At 50.0% G+C, this 22797-nt stretch overlaps 1 protein-coding gene across 1 annotated transcript in view; it reads right to left on the bottom strand.

The window, feature by feature from the left end:
* Positions 1-22797, bottom strand: part of otog (otogelin) — a 108153-nt gene that overhangs the window by 7118 nt on the left and 78238 nt on the right. Inside the window, exons 40-48 of the mRNA XM_031900650.1 lie at positions 19249-19461; positions 18079-18183; positions 17567-17686; positions 17370-17471; positions 14058-14156; positions 13633-13673; positions 13266-13341; positions 5314-5492; positions 3789-3893 (exon numbers count right to left, since the gene is read on the bottom strand). Coding sequence (XP_031756510.1) covers positions 3789-3893; positions 5314-5492; positions 13266-13341; positions 13633-13673; positions 14058-14156; positions 17370-17471; positions 17567-17686; positions 18079-18183; positions 19249-19461 — 1040 coding nt within the window. The remainder of the gene's footprint in view (positions 1-3788; positions 3894-5313; positions 5493-13265; positions 13342-13632; positions 13674-14057; positions 14157-17369; positions 17472-17566; positions 17687-18078; positions 18184-19248; positions 19462-22797) is intronic.

Here is a 22797-nt window from a genome sequence, read left to right as displayed (position 1 = left end):
GGGGGGTACTGTCCCTTTAATGATCAGTACAAGCCCTATTCATTGCACTCATGTTGCACAAGGGGGGGGGGTACTGTCCCTTTAATGATCAGTACAAGCCCTATTCATTGCACTCATGTTGCACAAGGGGGGGGGGGGTACTGTCCCTTTAATGATCAGTACAAGCCCTATTCATTGCACTCATGTTGCACAAGGGAGGGGGGGTACTGTCCCTTTAATGATCAGTACAAGCCCTATTCATTGCACTCATGTTGCACAAGGGGGGGGGGGGGTACTGTCCCTTTAATGATCAGTACAAGCCCTATTCATTGCACTCATGTTGCACAAGGGGGGGGGGTACTGTCCCTTTAATGATCAGTACAAGCCCTATTCATTGCACTCATGTTGCACAAGGGGGGGGGGGGTACTGTCCCTTTAATGATCAGTACAAGCCCTATTCATTGCACTCATGTTGCACAAGGGAGGGGGGGTACTGTCCCTTTAATGATCAGTACAAGCCCTATTCATTGCACTCATGTTGCACAAGGGGGGGGGGTACTGTCCCTTTAATGATCAGTACAAGCCCTATTCATTGCACTCATGTTGCACAAGGGGGGGGGGTACTGTCCCTTTAATGATCAGTACAAGCCCTATTCATTGCACTCATGTTGCACAAGGGGGGGGGGTACTGTCCCTTTAATGATCAGTACAAGCCCTATTCATTGCACTCATGTTGCAGAAGGGGGGGGGGGTACTGTCCCTTTAATGATCAGTACAAGCCCTATTCATTGCACTCATGTTGCACAAGGGGGGGGGGTACTGTCCCTTTAATGATCAGTACAAGCCCTATTCATTGCCCTCATGTTGCACAAGGGGGGGGGGGGGAGATACTGTCCCTTTAATGATCAGTACAAGCCCTATTCATTGCACTCATGTTGCACAAGGGGGGGGGGTACTGTCCCTTTAATGATCAGTACAAGCCCTATTCATTGCACTCATGTTGCACAAGGGGGGGGGGTACTGTCCCTTTAATGATCAGTACAAGCCCTATTCATTGCACTCATGTTGCACAGGGGGGGGGGGGGGGTACTGTCCCTTTAATGATCAGTACAAGCCCTATTCATTGCACTCATGTTGCACAAGGGGGGGGGGTACTGTCCCTTTAATGATCAGTACAAGCCCTATTCATTGCACTCATGTTGCACAGGGGGGGGGGGGGGGTACTGTCCCTTTAATGATCAGTACAAGCCCTATTCATTGCACTCATGTTGCACAAGGGAGGGTACTGTCCCTTTAATGATCAGTACAAGCCCTATTCATTGCACTCATGTTGCACAAGGGGGGGGGTACTGTCCCTTTAATGATCAGTACAAGCCCTATTCATTGCACTCATGTTCCACAAGGGGGGGGGGGTACTGTCCCTTTAATGATCAGTACAAGCCCTATTCATTGCACTCATGTTGCACAAGGGGGGGGGGTACTGTCCCTTTAATGATCAGTACAAGCCCTATTCATTGCACTCATGTTGCACGGGGGGGGGGGGGGGGGTACTGTCCCTTTAATAACCAGTACAAGCCCTATTCATTGCACTCATGTTGCACAAGGGGGGGTACTGTCCCTTTAATGATCAGTACAAGCCCTATTCATTGCCCTCATGTTGCACAAGGGGGGTACTGTCCCTTTAATGATCAGTACAAGCCCTATTCATTGCACTCATGTTGCACAAGGGGGGGGGGGGGTACTGTCCCTTTAATGATCAGTACAAGCCCTATTCATTGCACTCATGTTGCACAAGGGGGGGGGGGGTACTGTCCCTTTAATGATCAGTACAAGCCCTATTCATTGCACTCATGTTGCAGAAGGGGGGGGGTACTGTCCCTTTAATGATCAGTACAAGCCCTATTCATTGCCCTCATGTTGCACAAGGGGGGGGTACTGTCCCTTTAATGATCAGTACAAGCACTATTCATTGCACTCATGTTGCACGGGGGGGGGGGGGGTACTGTCCCTTTAATGATCAGTACAAGCCCTATTCATTGCACTCATGTTGCACAAGGGGGGGGTACTGTCCCTTTAATGATCAGTACAAGCCCTATTCATTGCACTCATGTTGCACAAGGGGGGGGGTACTGTCCCTTTAATGATCAGTACAAGCCCTATTCATTGCACTCATGTTGCACGGGGGGGGGGGGGGGTACTGTCCCTTTAATGATCAGTACAAGCCCTATTCATTGCACTCATGTTCCACAAGGGGGGGTACTGTCCCTTTAATGATCAGTACAAGCCCTATTCATTGCACTCATGTTGCACAAGGGGGGGGGGGTACTGTCCCTTTAATGATCAGTACAAGCCCTATTCATTGCACTCATGTTGCACAAGGGGGGAGGGGGGGTACTGTCCCTTTAATGATCAGTACAAGCCCTATTCATTGCACTCATGTTGCACAAGGGGGGGGGGGGTACTGTCCCTTTAATGATCAGTACAAGCCCTATTCATTGCACTCATGTTGCACAAGGGGGGAGGGGGGTACTGTCCCTTTAATGATCAGTACAAGCCCTATTCATTGCACTCATGTTGCACAAGGGGGGGGGGGTACTGTCCCTTTAATGATCAGTACAAGCCCTATTCATTGCACTCATGTTGCACAAGGGGGGGGGGTACTGTCCCTTTAATGATCAGTACAAAGCCCTATTCATTGCCCTCATGTTGCACAAGGGGGGGTACTGTCCTTTAATGATCAGTACAAGCCCTATTCATTTGCACTCATGTTGCACGGGGGGGGGGCGGTACTGTCCCTTTAATGATCAGTACAAGCCCTATTCATTGCACTCATGTTGCACGGGGGGGGGGGGGGGGGTACTGTCCCTTTAATGATCAGTACAAGCCCTATTCATTGCACTCATGTTGCACGGGGGGGGGGGGGGGGGTACTGTCCCTTTAATGATCAGTACAAGCCCTATTCATTGCACTCATGTTGCACGGGGGGGGGGGGGGGCAAGTGAATCCAATCTCCCCCCAGTACTTACCCAGGTACAGAGCTCTGATTCTCTGTACTTCCTGCTCCTGGGCTGCTCTCTTTCCCATGGTCAGGCAGGAACCCCCCCCCCTGGGTAAGTGAATCCAATCTCCCCCCAGTACTTGCCCAGGTACAGAGCTCTGATTCTCTGTACTTCCTGCTCCTGGGCTGCTCTCTTTCCCATGGTCAGGCAGGAACCCTCCCCCCTGGGTAAGTGAATCCAATCTCCCCCCAGTACTTACCCAGGTACAGAGCTCTGATTCTCTGTACTTCCTGCTCCTGGGCTGCTCTCTTTCCCATGGTCAGGCAGGAACCTCCCCCTGGGTAAGTGAATCCAATCTCCCCCCAGTACTTACCCAGGTACAGAGCTCTGATTCTCTGTACTTCCTGCTCCTGGGCTGCTCTCTTTCCCATGGTCAGGCAGGAACCTCCCCCCCCTGGGTAAGTGAATCCAATCTCCCCCCAGTACTTACCCAGGTACAGAGCTCTGATTCTCTGTACTTCCTGCTCCTGGGCTGCTCTCTTTCCCATGGTCAGGCAGGAACCTCCCCCTGGGTAAGTGAATCCAATCTCCCCCCAGTACTTACCCAGGTACAGAGCTCTGATTCTCTGTACTTCCTGCTCCTGGGCTGCTCTCTTTCCCATGGTCAGACAGGAACCCCCCCTGGGTAATGGAATGCAGTCCCACCCCAGTACTTACCCAGGTGTATTGCCCCCCTTGGGTTCCCTCAGCCAGTGGCTATTCCCAGAGGGACAGTACATACACACACAGGTAAGTGATCCCTGTACCCACCCTGTGACTGAGCAGAGTCCCATTCAGTAGGGTCTGTAGGCAGGAAACGTTGCGGCAGCTCCCACAGCACGAGGTCAGGTCCCTCGGGGGCTCATACACCTGATTCTGTAACGTAAGGAGATAGGAGTCAGCTGATCCGCCCCTCCCCTATACTGGGGCAATTGTCTCTCTACCCCCCAAACCCCCTTCCCCTCTCCCCCCATTTGTCTCTCTACTCCCTGAACCCCCTTTCCCTTCCCCTCTCCCCCCATTTGTCTCTCTACTCCCCGAACCCCCTTTCCCTTCCCCTCTCCCCCCATTTGTCTCTCTACTCCCTGAACCCCCTTTCCCTTCCCCTCTCCCCCCGTTTCTCTCTCTACTCCCCGAACCCCCTTTCCCTTCCCCTCTCCCCCCATTTGTCTCTCTACTCCCCGAACCCCCTTTCCCTTCCCCTCTCTCCCCATTTGTCTCTCTACTCCCTGAACCCCCTTTCCCTTCCCCTCTCCCCCCATTTGTCTCTCTACTCCCCGAACCCCCTTTCCCTTCCCCTCTCCCCCCATTTGTCTCTCTACTCCCCGAACCCCCTTTCCCTTCCCCTCTCCCCCCATTTGTCTCTCTACTCCCTGAACCCCCTTTCCCTTCCCCTCTCCCCCCATTTGTCTCTCTACTCCCTGAACCCCCTTTCCCTTCCCCTCTCCACCCATTTGTCTCTCTACTCCCCGAACCCCCTTTTCCTTCCCCTCTCCCCCCATTTCTCTCTCTAACTCCCCGAACCCCCTTTTCCCTTCCCCTCTCCCCCCATTTGTCTCTCTACTCCCTGAACCCCCTTTCCCTTCCCCTCTCCCCCCATTTGTCTCTCTACTCCCTGAACCCCCTTTCCCTTCCCTCTCCCCCCATTTGTCTCTCTACTCCCCGAACCCCCTTTCCCTTCCCCTCTCCCCCCATTTGTCTCTCTACTCCCTGAACCCCCTTTCCCTTCCCCTCTCCCCCCATTTCTCCTCTCTACTCCCCGAACCCCCTTTCCCTTCCCCTCTCCCCCCATTTGTCTCTCTCTACTCCCTGAACCCCCTTTCCTTCCCCTCTCCCCCCATTTGTCTCTCTACTCCCCGAACCCCCTTTCCCTTCCCCGAACCCCCCATTTGTCTCTCTACTCCCCGAACCCCCTTTCCCTTCCCTCTCCCCCATTTGTCTCTCTACTCCCCGAACCCCCTTTCCCTTCCCCTCTCCCCCCATTTCTCTCTCTACTCCCCGAACCCCCTTTCCCTTCCCCTCCCCACTTCTGTCTCCCATCCCTCCCGTTTCCATGGGGCTCAGACACATAGAACAGCAGAGAATATGGCTCCCCAGTCTCCCCACATTTCTTTAGCACCCCCAAAAACACAATATTTGGAGCAGCCCAGAGGGCCCTAGCTAGCTGATTGGGTATTTAATGGTGACAAAGCCCAATGTATTGGGGGGCTGGGGTGACTCATTTCCTGGGGGCCCCTAGTGGCCAGTTGGACACAGAGAATAAAGGGGAAGATAACGCTCAGTGAGTGGCACTTACAGGCTGACACTTTGCCGCGCACTTTAGGGAGGTGACGTTGATCCGATGGTACTTGGTGACGGGATCCAGTAGGGGGGTGCAGTGAGCGGAGTGGCACGTCCCGTCGGCCCTGTGTTCCATAATGGTCTGTCCCGGTCTGAGCACTCCCCGCTCCTTACTGAGGCACACACTGTCCTGCACTGGGGGGCACGGAGATACACATCAGGGTACCCCCCATATGAACAGGTACACACATCAACACTGCACCCCTAAATCCATCTACATCTAACCCCCCCATATGTACAGATACACACATCAACACTGCACCCCTAAATCCATCTACATCTAACCCCCCCATATGTACAGATACACACATCAACACTGCACCCCTAAATCCATCTACATCTAACCCCCCCATATGTACAGATACACACATCAACACTGCACCCCTAAATCCATCTACATCTAAACCCCCCCATATGTGGGCCTTTGCTGTTTAACTTGTTTATTAATGCCCTGGGGGGGGGCATAGACAGTACTGTTTCTATTGATACTAAATTGGGCAAAACTATAAGTTCCATGCAGGATGTGCCGCTTTGCAGAGCGATTTGACTGGGAAACTGGGCAGCAAACTGGGAAATGAGGTTCAATGTTGATAAGTGCAAAGTTCTGCCCTTTGGTAGGAATAATATAAACGCAAACTATCTACTGAATGGGAGTGTGTTGGGGGTTTCCTTAATGGAGAAGGATCTGGGGGGTTTTGTTGATAACAAGTTGTCTAATGCCAGGCAGTGTCATTCTGTGGCTACTAAAGCAAATAAAGTGCTGTCTTGTATAAAAAAGGGCATTGACTCAAGGGGTGAGAACATAATTTTGCCCCTTTATAGGTCCCTGGTAAGGCCTCACCCTGAGTATGGGGGGCAGTAACAGTGAGTATGGGGGGCAGTAACAGTGAGTATGGGGGCAGTAACAGTGAATATGGGGGGGCAGTGACAGTGAGTATGGGGGGGCAGTAACAGTGAGTATGGGGGGCAGTAACAGTGAGTATGGGGGGCAGTAACAGTGAGTATGGGGGGGCAGTGACAGTGAGTATGGGGGGGCAGTAACAGTGAGTATGGGGGCAGTAACAGTGAGTATGGGGGGCAGTAACAGTGAGTATGGGGGGGCAGTAACAGTGAGTATGCAGTGCAGTTTTGGGCTCCAGTCCTTAAGAAGGATATTAATGAGCTGGAGAGAGTGCAGAGACTGCAACTAAACTGGTTAAGGGGATGGAAGGGTTAAACTATGAGGTGAGACTGTCAGGGTTGGGGTTGTTTCTCTGGAAAAGAGGTGCTTGCGAGGGGACATGATTACTCTGTACAAGTACATTAGGGGGGATTATAGGCAGTTGGGGGGGTTCTTTTTTCCCATAAAAACAATCAACGCACCAGAGGCCCCCCCTATAGATTAGAGGAACAGAGCTTCCATTTGAAGCAGCGTAGGGGGTTCCTCACGGTGAGGGCAGTGAGGGGGTTGGGGAATGCCCTGCCGGGGGATGTTGGGTAGGGGGTTCCTCACGGTGAGGGCAGTGAGGGGGTTGGGGAATGCCCTGCCGGGGGATGTTGGGTAGGGGGTTCCTCACGGTGAGGGCAGTGAGGGGGTTGGGGAATGCCCTGCCGGGGGATGTTGGGTAGGGGGTTCCTCACGGTGAGGGCAGTGAGGGGGTTGGGGAATGCCCTGCCGGGGGGTGTTGGGTAGGGGGTTCCTCACGGTGAGGGCAGTGAGGGGGTTGGGGAATGCCCTGCCGGGGGATGTTGGGTAGGGGGTTCCTCACGGTGAGGGCAGTGAGGGGGTTGGGGAATGCCCCTAGAGATGGGGTAATGGCAGATTCTGTTAATGCCTATAAGAGGGGCCTGGATGAGTTATTGAACAATCAGAATACCCAAGGCTATTGTGATACTAATATCTACAGTTAGTACTAGTGGTTGTATTTATAGTTTATGTATGTGAGTGTATAGGTAGGTAGGTGTGGGTTGGGTGTGCTGGGTTTACTTGGATGGGTTGAACTTGATGGACACAGGTCTTTTTTCAACCCTATGTAACTATGTAACTATGTAACTATGTACAGATACACACATCAACACTGCACCCCTAAATCCATCTACATCTAACCCCCCATATGTACAGATACACACATCAACACTGCACCCCTAAATCCATCTACATCTAACCCCCCCATATGTACAGATACACACATCAACACTGCACCCCTAAATCCATCTACATCTAACCCCCCCCATATGTACAGATACACACATCAACACTGCACCCCTAAATCCATCTACATCTAACCCCCCATATGTACAGATACACACATCAACACTGCACCCCTAAATCCATCTACATCTAACCCCCCATATGTACAGATACACACAATCAACACTGCACCCCTAATCCATCTAACCCCATTACATAACCCAACCTGCCCCCTAATCCATCTACCTAACCCCCCATATGTACAGATACACACATCAACACTGCACCCCTAAATCCATCTACATCTAACCCCCCCATATGTACAGATACACACATCAACACTGCACCCCTAAATCCATCTACATCTTAACCCCCCATATGTACAGATACACACATCAACACTGCACCCCTAAATCCATCTACATCTAACCCCCCCATATGTACAGATACACACACAACACTGCACCCCTAAATCCATCTACATCTAACCCCCCATATGTACAGATACACACATCAACTACTGCACCCCTAAATCCATCTACATCTAACCCCCATATGTACAGATACACACATCAACACTGCACCCCTAAATCCCATCTACATCAACCCCCATATGTACAGATACACACATCAACACTGCACCCCTAAATCCATATACATCTAACCCCCCATATGTACAGATACACACATCAACACTGCACCCCTAAATCCATATACATCTAACCCCCCATATGTACAAGATACACACATCAACACTGCACCCCTAAATCCATATACATCTAACCCCCCATATGTACAGATACACACATCAACACTGCACCCCTAAATCCATATACATCTAACCCCCCCATATGTACAGATACACACATCAACCACTGCACCCCTAAATCCATCTACATCTAACCCCCCCATATGTACAGATACACACATCAACACTGCACCCCTAAATCCATCTACATCTAACCCCCCCATATGTACAGATACACACATCAACACTGCACCCCCCATCCAATCCATCTAACATCTAACCCCACATATGTACAGATACACACATTCAACACTGCACCCCTAAATCCATCTACATCTAACCCCCCCATATGTACAGATACACACATCAACACTGCACCCCTAAATCCATCTACATCTAACCCCCATATTGTACAGATACACACATCAACACTGCACCCCTAAATCCATATACATCTAAACCCCCCCATATGTACAGATACACACATCAACACTGCACCCCTAAATCGCTCCCCCAGCTATATACAGTACAGACTCTCCTTTCTCCCATACATATAACACACAGCTCTAGTGTGTAACCCCCAGCTATATACAGTACAGACTCTCCTTTCTCCCATACATATAACACACAGCTCTAGTGTGTAACCCCCAGCTATATACAGTACAGACTCTCCTTCTCCATACATAATAACACACGGCTCTAGGTGTAACCCCAGCTTATATACAGTACAGACTCTCCTTTCTCCCATACATATAACACACAGCTCTAGTGTGTAACCCCCAGCTATATACAGTACAGACTCCCCTTTCTCCCATACATATAACACACAGCTCTAGTGTGTAACCCCCAGCTATATACAGTACAGACTCTCCTTTCCTCCCATACATATAAACACACAGCTCTAGTGTGTAACCCCCAGCTATATACAGTACAGACTTTTCTTTCTCCCATACATATAACACACAGCTCTAGTGTGTAACCCCCAGCTATATACAGTACAGACTCTCCTTTCTCCCATACATATAACACACAGCTCTAGTGTGTAACCCCCAGCTATATACAGTACAGACTCTCCTTTCTCCCATACATATAACACACAGCTCTAGTGTGTAACCCCCAGCTATATACAGTACAGACTCTTCTTTCTCCCATATATATAACACACAGCTCTAGTGTGTAACCCCCAGCTATATACAGTACAGACTCTCCTTTCTCCCATATATATAACACACAGCTCTAGTGTGTAACCCCCAGCTATATACAGTACAGACTCTCCTTTCTCCCATACATATAACACACAGCTCTAGTGTGTAACCCCCAGCTATATACAGTACAGACTCTCCTTTCTCCCATACATATAACACACAGCTCTAGTGTGTAACCCCCAGCTATATACAGTACAGACTCTCCTTTCTCCCATACATATAACACACAGCTCTAGTGTGTAACCCCCAGCTATATACAGTACAGACTCTCCTTTCTCCCATACATATAACACACAGCTCTAGTGTGTAACCCCCAGCTATATACAGTACAGACTTTTCTTTCTCCCATACATATAACACACAGCTCTAGTGTGTAACCCCAGGCTATATACAGTACAGACTCTCCTTTCTCCCATACATATAACACACAGCTCTAGTGTGTAACCCCCAGCTATATACAGTACAGACTCTCCTTTCTCCCTTACATATAACACACAGCTCTAGTGTGTAACCCCCAGCTATATACAGTACAGACTCTCCTTTCTCCCATACATATAACACACAGCTCTAGTGTGTAACCCCCAGCTATATACAGTACAGACTCTCCTTTCTCCCATACATATAACACACAGCTCTAGTGTGTAACCCCCAGCTATATACAGTACAGACTCTCCTTTCTCCCATACATATAACACACAGCTCTAGTGTGTAACCCCCAGCTATATACAGTACAGACTCTCCTTCTCCCATACATATAACACACAGCTCTAGTGTGTAACCCCCAGCTATATTACAGTACCAGACTCTCCTTTCTCCCATACATATAACAACACAGCTCTAGTGTGTAACCCCCAGCTATATACAGTACAGCTCTCCTTTCTCCCATAACATATAACACCACAGCTTCTAGTGTGTAACCCCCAGCTATATACAGTACAGACTTCTCCTTTCTCCCATATATATAACACACAGCTCTAGTGTGTAACCCCCAGCTATATACAGTACAGACTCTCCTTTCTCCCATACATATAACACACCAGCTCTAGTGTGGTAACCCCCCAGCTATATACAGTACAGACTCTTCCTTTCTCCCATACATATAACACACAGCTCTAGGTGTGTAACCCCCAGCTATATACAGTACAGACTCTCCTTTCTCCCATACATATAACACACAGCTCTAGTGTGTAACCCCCAGCTATATTACAGTACAGACTCTCCTTTCTCCCATATATATAACACACAGCTCTAGTGTGTAACCCCAGCTAATATACAGTACAGACTCTCCTTTCTCCCATACATTATTACACACAGCTCTAGTGTGTAACCCCCAGCTATATACAGTACAGACTCTCCTTTCTCCCATACATATAACACACAGCTCTAGTGTGTAACCCCCAGCTATATACAGTACAGACTCTCCTTTCTCCCATACATATAACACACAGCTCTAGTGTGTAACCCCCAGCTATATACAGTACAGACTCTCCTTTCTCCCATACATATAACCACACAGCTCTAGTGTGTAACCCCCAGCTATATACAGTACAGACTTTCTTTCTCCCATACATATAACACACAGCTCTAGTGTGGTAACCCCCAAGCTATATACAGTACAGACTCTCCTTTCTCCCATACATATAACACACAGCTCTAGTGTGTAACCCCCAGCTATATACAGTACAGACTCTCCTTTCTCCCATACATATAACACACAGCTCTAGTGTGTAACCCCCAGCTATATACAGTACAGACTCTCCTTTCTCCCATACATATAACACACAGCTCTAGTGTGTAACCCCCAGCTATATACAGTACAGACTCTTCTTTCTCCCATACATATAACACACAGCTCTAGTGTGTAACCCCCAGCTATATACAGTACAGACTCTTCTTTCTCCCATACATATAACACACAGCTCTAGTGTGTAACCCCCAGCTATATACAGTACAGACTTCTTCTTTCTCCCATACATATAACACACAGCTCTAGTGTTGTAACCCCCAGCTATATACAGTACAGACTCTCCTTTCTCCCATACATATAACACACAGCTCTAGTGTGTAACCCCCAGCTATATACAGTACAGACTCTCCTTTTCCCATACATATAACACACAGCTCTAGCGTGTAACCCCCAGCTATATACAGTACAGACTCTCCTTTCTCCCATACATATAACACACAGCTCTAGTGTGTAACCCCCAGCTATATACAGTAACAGACTCTCCTTTCTCCATACATATAACACACAGCTCTAGTGGTGTAACCCCCAGCTATATACAGTACAGACTCTTCTTTCTCCCATACATATAACACACAGCTCTAGTGTGTAACCCCCAGCTATATACAGTACAGACTCTCCTTTCTCCCATACATATAACACACAGCTCTAGTGTGTAACCCCCAGCTATATACAGTACAGACTTTTCTTTCTCCCATACATATAACACACAGCTCTAGTGTGTAACCCCCAGCTATATACAGTACAGACTCTCCTTTCTCCCATACATATAACACACAGCTCTAGTGTGTAACCCCCAGCTCTATACAGTACAGACTTTTCTTTCTCCCATACATATAACACACAGCTCTAGGTGTAACCCCAGCTATATACAGTACAGACTCTCCTTTCTCCCATACATATAACACACAGCTCTAGTGTGTAACCCCCAGCTCTATACAGTACAGACTTTTCTTTCTCCCATACATATAACGCCTATACCACCCTATGTGTACCCCCTATATAGCAGTACAGACTCTTCTTTCTCTCGCATACATATAACACACAGCCTCTAGTTGTGTAAACCCCCAGCTAATTACAGTACAGACTCTTCTTTCTCCCATATCATATAACACACAGCTCTAAGTGTGTAACCCCCAAGCTATATAGCAGTACAGACTCTTCTTCTCCCATACATATAACACACAGCTCTAGTGTGTAACCCCCAGCTATATACAGTACAGACTCTTCTTTTTCCCATACATATAACACACAGCTCTAGTGTGTAACCCCCAGCTATATTACAGTACAGACTCTCCTTTCTCCCATATATATAACACACAGCTCTACTGTGTAACCCCCAGCTATATACAGTACAGACTCTCCTTTCTCCCATATATATAACACACAGCTCTAGTGTGTAACCCCCAGCTATATACAGTACAGACTCTTCTTTTTCCCATACATATAACACACAGCTCTAGTGTGTAACCCCCAGCTATATACAGTACAGACTCTCCTTTCTCCCATATATATAACACACAGCTCTAGTGTGTAACCCCCAGCTATATACAGTACAGACTCTTCTTTCTCCCATACATATAACACACAGCTCTAGTGTGTAACCCCCAGCTATATACAGTACAGACTCTTCTTTCTCCCATACATATAACACACAGCTCTAGTGTGTAACCCCCAGCTATATACAGTACAGACTCTTCTTTTTCCCATACATATAACACACAGCTCTAGTGTGTAACCCCCAGCTATATACAGTACAGACTCTCCTTTCTCCCATACATATAACACACAGCTCTAGTGTGTAACCCCCAGCTATATACAGTACAGACTCTTCTTTCTCCAATATATATAACACACAGCTCTAGTGTGTAACCCCCAGCTATATACAGTACAGACTCTCCTTTCTCCCATATATATAACACACAGCTCTAGTGTGTAACCCCCAGCTATATACAGTACAGACTCTCCTTTCTCCCATACATATAACACACAGCTCTAGTGTGTAACCCCCAGCTATATACAGTACAGGACGCCAACTTACCACATTTATACACGGTGCAATTACAGATATTGGAGGCAGAATGTTGAAATTCCTCATCAACTTGAAGTTTTTCTCCCTAAAACCAAAGCCACCAAATGTAATTACAGGGGGACCCGTTATCCAGAAAGCTCTAAATGACACAAATGTCTCCCATAAATGATGAGAAAATAATTTCCTTTCCCTGTTACAATAAAGGAATAAGGGGGAAGGCAGTACTGGGTCCAACTGAATGTAGAAGAACCCCAGGCCGGGGCAGTTCTTGGCATATGGGCAGCGGCCCAGGGTATCAGGCCCAACCTTGGCACCCCAGGGATTTCCTGTAAGCCCCGCCCCATCCCATATGATTCCCAGTGGGAGGGGCACTTACCAGTTTGCACTCTGGTACCGGAACTTTATCGCAGGAACATTCTGTGGGGCAGAAGGAACAGATCAGATTGGGGGCATCTCTGGCCCAATTACCCCCCAATAAACAGGGAAGTCAGGGCTCCTATTGGTGGGCTGGTTTTGCCCCAAACATGTGACTCCCATGCCAGAGGGATCTGGGCAGAAGGCAGTCAGTTGGGGGTCGGCATTTCTAACATTAGGGGCCCTTCCCTGCCCCAGTGGGGGTAACTGTAGAACTGGGCCATTAGCAACTAACCGGAGACTAACTAGCCAATGCCCTGATTGGCCCACATGGATCAAGCATCTGGGTGTAACCAATGTGATGTGGCGCCGCCCCCTGGCCCACCCTGATGCCCCGGGGCATTATATAGAGGGGCAATTAGTGCTCTAGTCACATTAGTTACTCACCGCAGGTTCTGTAAGGGCAACAGGTGTCAGGGGTCCAAATCTCCACCGGCGCCGACCCAAAGTCACATCTCATGTCTGGGCACTGAGAGCTGTCACACACTGGGGGGGGGGGGCAGAGATCAGAGGGTTAACTCACAACTCCCACTCACCTGGCATTAGCCCCTCCCACTCACCCCCCCGATACACACTCACCCCGTCAATACACACTCACCCCCTCGATACACTCACCCCCCGATACACACTCACCCCCCGATACACACTCACCCCCTCGATACACACTCACCCCCGATACACACTCACCCCCCGATACACACTCACCCCCTCGATACACACTCACCCCCTCGATACACACTCACCCCCTCGATACACACTGACCCCCCCATACACACTCACCCCCTCGATACACACTCACCCCCCATACACACTCACCCCCCAGATACCACACTCACCCCCCAGATACACACTCACCCCCCCCATACACACTCACCCCCCAGATACACACTCACCCCCCCATACACACTCACCCCCTCGATACACACTCACCCCCCCATACACACTCACCCCCCCAGATACACACTCACCCCCCCATACACACTCACCCCCCAGATTACACACTCACCCCCCCATACACACTCACCCCCTCGATACACACTCACCCCCCCCATACACACTCACCCCCTCGATACACACTCACCCCCCCATACACACTCACCCCCCAGATACACACTCACCCCCCAGATACACACTCACCCCCCATACACACTCACCCCCCCATACACACTCACCCCCCATACACACTCACCCCCCGATACACACTCACCCCCTCGATACACACTCACCCCCCCGATACACACTCACCCCCCGATACACACTCACCCCCCATACACACTCACCCCCCAGATACACACTCACCCCCCAGATACACCACTCACCCCCATACACACGTCACCCCCCCATACACACTCACCCCCCATACACACTCACCCCCGATACACACTCACCCCCTCGATACACACTCACCCCCTCGATACACACTCACCCCCCGATACACACTCACCCCCTCGATACACACTTACCCCCTGATACACACTCACCCCCTCGATACACACTCACCCCCCGATACACACTCACCCCCTCGATACACACTTACCCCCTGATACACACTCACCCCCTCGATACACACTCACCCCCCGATACACACTCACCCCCTCGATACACACTCACCCCCCGATACACACTCACCCCCTCGATACACACTTACCCCCTGATACACACTCACCCCCTCGATACACTCACCCCCCCGATACACACTCACCCCCTCGATACACTCACCCCCCCATACACACTCACCCCCCCATACACACTCACCCCCTCGATACACTCACCCCCCCATACACACTCACCCCCGATACACACTCACCCCCCCATACACACTCACCCCCAGATACACACTCACCCCCCGATACACACTCACCCCCGATACACACTCACCCCCGATACACACTCACCCCCTCGATACACACTCACCCCCCCATACACACTCACCCCCCGCATACACACTCACCCCCCGATACACACTCACTCCCTCGATACACTCACCCCCCGATACACACTCACCCCCTCGATACACACTCACCCCCTCGATACACACTCACCCCCCCATACACACTCACCCCCCGATACACACTCACACCCTCGATACACTCACCCCCGATACACACTCACCCCCCCATACACAGTCACCCCCCAGATACACACTCACCCCCCCGATACACACTCACCCCCCGATACACACTCACCCCCGATACACCACTCACCCCCTCGATACACACTCACCCCCCCATACACACTCACCCCCCGATACACACTCACCCCCCGATACACACTCACTCCCTCGATACACTCACCCCCCGATACACACTCACCCCCTCGATACACACTCACCCCCCCATACACACTCACCCCCCGATACACACTCACCCCCTCGATACACTCACCCCCCGATACACACTCACCCCCTCGATACACACTCACCCCCCGATACACACTCACCCCCTCGATACACACTCACCTCCTCGATACACACTCACCCCCTCGATACACTCACCCCCCAATACACACTCACCCCTCGATACACACTCACCCCCGATACACACTCACCCCCTCGATACACACTCACCCCCCCATCAACACTCACCCCCGATACACACTCACCCCCTTGATACACACTCACCCCCCCATACACACTCACCCCCTCGATACACACTCACCCCCCCATACACACTCACCCCCCCAATACACACTCACCCCCGATACACACTCACCCCCTTGATACACACTCACCCCCCCATACACACTCACCCCCCCAATACACACTCACCCCCCGATACACACTCACCCCCTTGATACACACTCACCCCCCCATACACACTCACCCCCTCGATACACACTCACCCCCCCATACACACTCACCCCCCAGATACACACTCACCCCCATACACACTCACCCCCCATACACACTCACCCCCCCATACACACTCACCCCCCAGATACACACTCACCCCCCATACACACTCACCCCCCATACACACTCACCCCCATACACACTCACCCCCCATACACACTCACCCCCCAGATACACACTCACCCCCCATACACACTCACCCCCCCATACACACTCACCCCCCCATACACACTCACCCCCCCATTCACACTCACCCCCCATACACACTCACCCCCCAATACACACTCACCCCCCATACACACTCACCCCCCAGTGATATACACTCACCCCCCCATACACACTCACCCCCCAGATACACACTCACCCCCCCCATACACACTCACCCCCCGATACACACTCACCCCTCCATACACACCCACCCCCCAGATACACACTCACCCCCCCATACACACTCACCCCCCAGTGATACACACTCACCCCCAGTGATACACACTCACCCCCCAGATACACACTCACCCCCCCATACACACTCACCCCCCAGATACACACTCACCCCCCCATACACACTCACCCCCCCATACACACTCACCCTTCCATACACACCCACCCCCCAGATACACACTCACCCCCCAGTGATACACACTCACCCCCCAGTGATACACACTCACCCCCCAGTGATACACACTCACCCCCCAGTGATACACACTCACCCCCCAGTGATACACACTCACCCCCCAGATACACACTCACCCCCCAGATACACACTCACCCCCCAGTGATACACACTCACCCCCCCATACACACTCACCCCCCAGTGATACACACTCACCCCAGGAGGGGGCACTTACCGCACTTATAGGAAGGGCAGCAACGTTCCGTGACATTCCCCTCCACCATAAGGATTTCCCCGGCGCGACAGGAGGGGATGGGGGAGGAGCAGACGTTGCACCCTGTTACAGTTCCACAAGGGGAAGAAATATTTATTATTCACTGCATGTTCCCCCCCCGTACCGTAGGGGCAGGAGAGCCAGTAAGTGGTACTTACCACAGAAGTGTCGGACACAGCAGGAGTTGTTGACTGGGGAAGAGAAGAGAGTCTGGTCCTCCCGGCAGCGCTGGTTCTGCTGGTTCTGCTGGTTCTGCTCACACTTTATTGGGTCACACTCTATAAGGAGAGGGAGGCACAGAATGGACTCGGGGGCTCATACAAACAGGGTGCTAATGGGGGGCTCCCCGGGGTACTCACCGCAGGAATATCGGGGGCTCATACAAACAGGGTGCTAATGGGGGGGCTCCCCGGGGTACTCACCGCAGGAATATCGGGGGCTCATACAAACAGGGTGCTAATGGGGGGCTCCCCGGGGTACTCACCGCAGGAATATCGGGGGCTCATACAAACAGGGTGCTAATGGGGGGCTCCCCGGGGTACTCACCGCAGGAATATCGGGGGCTCATACAAACAGGGTGCTAATGGGGGGCTCCCCGGGGTACTCACCGCAGGAATATCGGGGGCTCATACAAACAGGGTGCTAATGGGGGGCTCCCCGGGGTACTCACCGCAGGAATATCGGGGGCAGCACGAGTCCTCCTGATAATATGCTGTCAGCTTCTCCCAACTGGCACACTCGGGCACCGGGGCATCACACAGGCTCTGATTGCACACTGGCACAAACAGCACATTGATACAGTTACCTATTGGCTGCCAATAAGCACCGCCCCCAATGGGCCCCAATCCTGTGCCCCTTCCCTGTGTGTATAATATACAGTATATAATACAGTCAGGCCCCTCCCCCTGTGTATAATATACAGTATATAATACAGTCAGGCCCCTCCCCCTGTGTATAATATACAGTGAGGCCCCTCCCCCTGTATATAATATACAGTGAGGCCCCTCCCCTGTGTATAATATACAGTGAGGCCCCTCCCCCTGTGTATAATATACAGTATATAATACAGTCAGGCCCCTCCCCCTGTGTATAATATACAGTGAGGCCCCTCCCCCTGTATATAATATACAGTGAGGCCCCTCCCCCTGTGTATAATATACAGTATATAATACAGTCAGGCCCCTGCCCCTGTGTATAATATATGATGTATAATACAGTGAGGCCCCTCCCCCTGTGTATAATATACAGTATATAATACAGTCAGGCCCCTCCCCCTGTGTATAATATATGGTGTATAATACAGTGAGGCCCCTCCCCCTGTGTATAATATACAGTATATAATGCAGTCAGGCACCTCCCCCTGTGTATAATATAATACAATGAGGCCCCGCCCCGTGTGTAATATATACAGTGAGCCCCGCCCCGTGTGTATAATATAATACAATGAGGCCCCGCCCCATGTGTATAATATACAGTGAGCCCCGCCCCGTGTGTATAATATAATACAATGAGGCCCCACCCCATGTGTATAATATACAGTGAGCCCCGCCCCCTGTGTATAATATAATACAATGAGGCCCCGCCCCATGTGTATAATATACAGTATATAATACAGTGAGACCGAGTGAGATTACACAGGTCATGGAACTCTGAGGTGACTTCTAATATCCTTATATTCTACAACAGGGGGTACTTTATTGATTATAATATACAAGTTTCAGTGAGTCATGTGACAGAAATGACATGACTAAGCCCCATTTATAAGGATATAATTTACAGAGTGGTCCCATAGGGAAATGACCCAACTGTATATAATAAGGAGATAGAGTAGTGCACGTACCACAGACCCTCTCGGGGCAGCAGGAGTGGCCATTGGATACAGACACAAGCACTTGGCCGTATCTGGGGCAGGGGGGCTCCGCCGTGGGGCTGCACTCGGACTCGATGGGAACGATGGTCTCGTTGTCGATACACTGGTACATGCAGCACCCGGAGTGGGAGCTTTTCCACATTTCCCCTATGGCACGTGGGGTCCCGGAGCTGTCGGTACAGGCTGCAAAGGGAAAGGGTACAGCCCCAGTTACCCCAGTCACCAACAGCCCCAGTTACCCACTGCCCCTGGGGCACAATGATCACCAACAGCCCCAGTTACCCACTGCCCCTGGGGCACAATGATCACCAACAGCCCCAGTTACCCACTGCCCCTGGGGCACAATGATCACCAACAGCCCCAGTTACCCACTGCCCCTGGGGCACAATGAGCACCAACAGCCCCAGTTACCCACTGCCCCTGGGGCACAATGAGCACCAACAGCCCCACTTACCCACTGCCCCTGGGGCACAATGATCACCAACAGCCCCAGTTACCCACTGCCCCTGGGGCACAATGAGCACCAACAGCCCCAGTTACCCACTGCCCCTGGGGCACAATGATCACCAGTAACACGTAGCACTAGGGCTGATGCAGGAATGCAAAGGGACAGTCCAGGGGAGTAAGAAGTCACTGAAGTAAACCAACCATTAAATGTCTCTATGGAGGTACCGAGTGTTTCCCTACAGTCAACTGTCTCTCCATTCAGTCATCCGTCTCACCCTACAGTCAACTGTCTCTCCATTCAGTCATCCGTCTCACCCTACAGTCATCCCCCTCTGCATACAGTCAACTGTCTCACCCTACAGTCAACTGTCTCACCCTACAGTCATCCATCTCACCCTACAGTCATCCATCTCACCCTACAGTCAACTGTCTCACCCTACAGTCATCCATCTCACCCTACAGTCATCCGTCTCACCCTACAGTCATCCGTCTCACCCTACAGTCAACTGTCTCACCCTACAGTCATCTGTCTCACCCTACAGTCATCCGTCTCACCCTACAGTCATCCGTCTCACCCTACAGTCATCTGTCTCACCCTACAGTCATCCGTCTCACCCTACAGTCATCCGTCTCACCCTACAGTCATCCGTCTCACCCTACAGTCATCCATCTCACCCTACAGTCATCTGTCTCACCCTACAGTCATCCGTCTCACCCTACAGTCATCCGTCTCACCCTACAGTCATCCGTCTCACCCTACAGTCATCCGTCTCACCCTACAGTCAACTGTCTCACCCTACAGTCATCCGTCTCACCCTACAGTCTCTCCATACGGTCATCCACCTTCACACAGTTTCCGTGTCTTCTACTGACAGATACATGGGTTTCCGTGGGTTATACTGACAGATACATGGGTTTCCGTGGGTTATACTGACAGATACATGGGTTTCCGTGGGTTATACTGATAGATACATGGGTTTCCGTGGCTTCTACTGACAGATACATGGGTTTCCGTGGGTTATACTGATAGATACATGGGTTTCCGTGGGTTATACTGATAGATACATGGGTTTCCGTGGGTTATACTGATTGATACATGGGTTTCTGTGGCTTTTACTAACAGATACATGGGTTTCCGTGGGTTATACTGATAGATACATGGGTTTCCGTGGCTTCTACTGACAGATACATGGGTTTCCGTGGGTTATACTGATTGATACATGGGTTTCTGTGGCTTTTACTAACAGATACATGGGTTTCCGTGGGTTATACTGATAGATACATGGGTTTCCGTGGCTTCTACTGACAGATACATGGGTTTCCGTGGGTTATACTGATAGATACATGGGTTTCCGTGGGTTATACTGATAGATACATGGGTTTCCGTGGGTTATACTGATTGATACATGGGTTTCTGAGGCTTTTACTAACAGATACATGGGTTTCCGTGGCTTTTACTAACAGATACATGGGTTTCCGTGGCTTTTCGTGATAGATACATGGGTTTCCGTGGCTTTCACTGATAGATACATGGGTTTCCGTGGCTTTCACTGATAGATACATGGGTTTCTGTGGCTTTCACTGATAGATACATGGGTTTCCGTGGCTTTTACTGACAGATACATGTGTTTCTGTGGCTTTTACTGATAGATGCATGGGTTTACGTTGCTTTTACAGATAGATTCATGGGTTTACGTGGGTTATACTGATAGATACATGGGTTTCCGTGGCTTTTACTGACAGATACATGAGTTTCCGTGGCTTTTACTAACAGATACATGGGTTTCCGTGGGTTATACTGATAGATACATGGGTTTCTGTGGGTTATACTGATAGATACATGGGTTTCCGTGGGTTATACTGATAGATACATGGGTTTCCGTGGATTATACTGACAGATACATGGGTTTCCGTGGGTTATACTGATAGATACATGGGTTTCCGTGGGTTATACTGACAGATACATGGGTTTCCGTGGGTTATACTGACAGATACATGGGTTTCCGTGGGTTATACTGATAGATACATGGGTTTCCGTGGGTTATACTGATAGATACATGGGTTTCCGTGGGTTATACTGATAGATACATGGGTTTCTGTGGCTTTTACTAACAGATACATGGGTTTCCGTGGGTTATACTGATAGATACATGGGTTTCTGTGGCTTTTACTAACAGATACATGGGTTTCCGTGGGTTATACTGATAGATACATGGGTTTCTGAGGCTTTTACTAACAGATACATGGGTTTCCGTGGCTTTTACTAACAGATACATGGGTTTCCGTGGCTTTTCGTGATAGATACATGGGTTTCCGTGGCTTTCACTGATAGATACATGGGTTTCCGTGGCTTTCACTGATAGATACATGGGTTTCCGTGGCTTTTACTGACAGATACATGGGTTTCCGTGGCTTTTACTGATAGATACATGGGTTTCTTTGGGTTATACTGATAGATACATGGGTTTCCGTGGGTTATACTGATAGATACATGGGTTTCTGTGGCTTTTACTAACAGATACATGGGTTTCTGAGGCTTTTACTAACAGATACATGGGTTTCCGTGGCTTTTACTGACAGATACATGGGTTTCCGTGGCTTTTACTGATAGATACATGGGTTTCTTTGGGTTATACTGATAGATACATGGGTTTCCGTGGGTTATACTGACAGATACATGGGTTTCTGTGGCTTTTACTAACAGATACATGGGTTTCTGAGGCTTTTACTAACAGATACATGGGTTTCCGTGGCTTTTACTAACAGATACATGGGTTTCCGTGGCTTTCACTGATAGATACATGGGTTTCCGTGGCTTTCACTGATAGATACATGGGTTTCCGTGGCTTTCACTGATAGATACATGGGTTTCTGTGGCTTTTACTGACAGATACATGTGTTTCCGTGGCTTTTACTGATAGATACATGGGTTTCTTTGGGTTATACTGATAGATGCATGGGTTTACGTTGCTTTTACTGATAGATTCATGGGTTTACGTGGGTTATACTGATAGATACATGGGTTTCCGTGGCTTTTACTGACAGATACATGAGTTTCCGTGGCTTTTACTA

This window comes from Xenopus tropicalis, chromosome 4 (genome assembly GCF_000004195.4).
Source record: "Xenopus tropicalis strain Nigerian chromosome 4, UCB_Xtro_10.0, whole genome shotgun sequence".
Classification (NCBI taxonomy): Eukaryota; Metazoa; Chordata; class Amphibia; order Anura; family Pipidae; genus Xenopus; species Xenopus tropicalis.
Note: the sequence above shows the minus strand (reverse complement) of the source record. Positions and strands in the feature narration are given on the sequence as shown.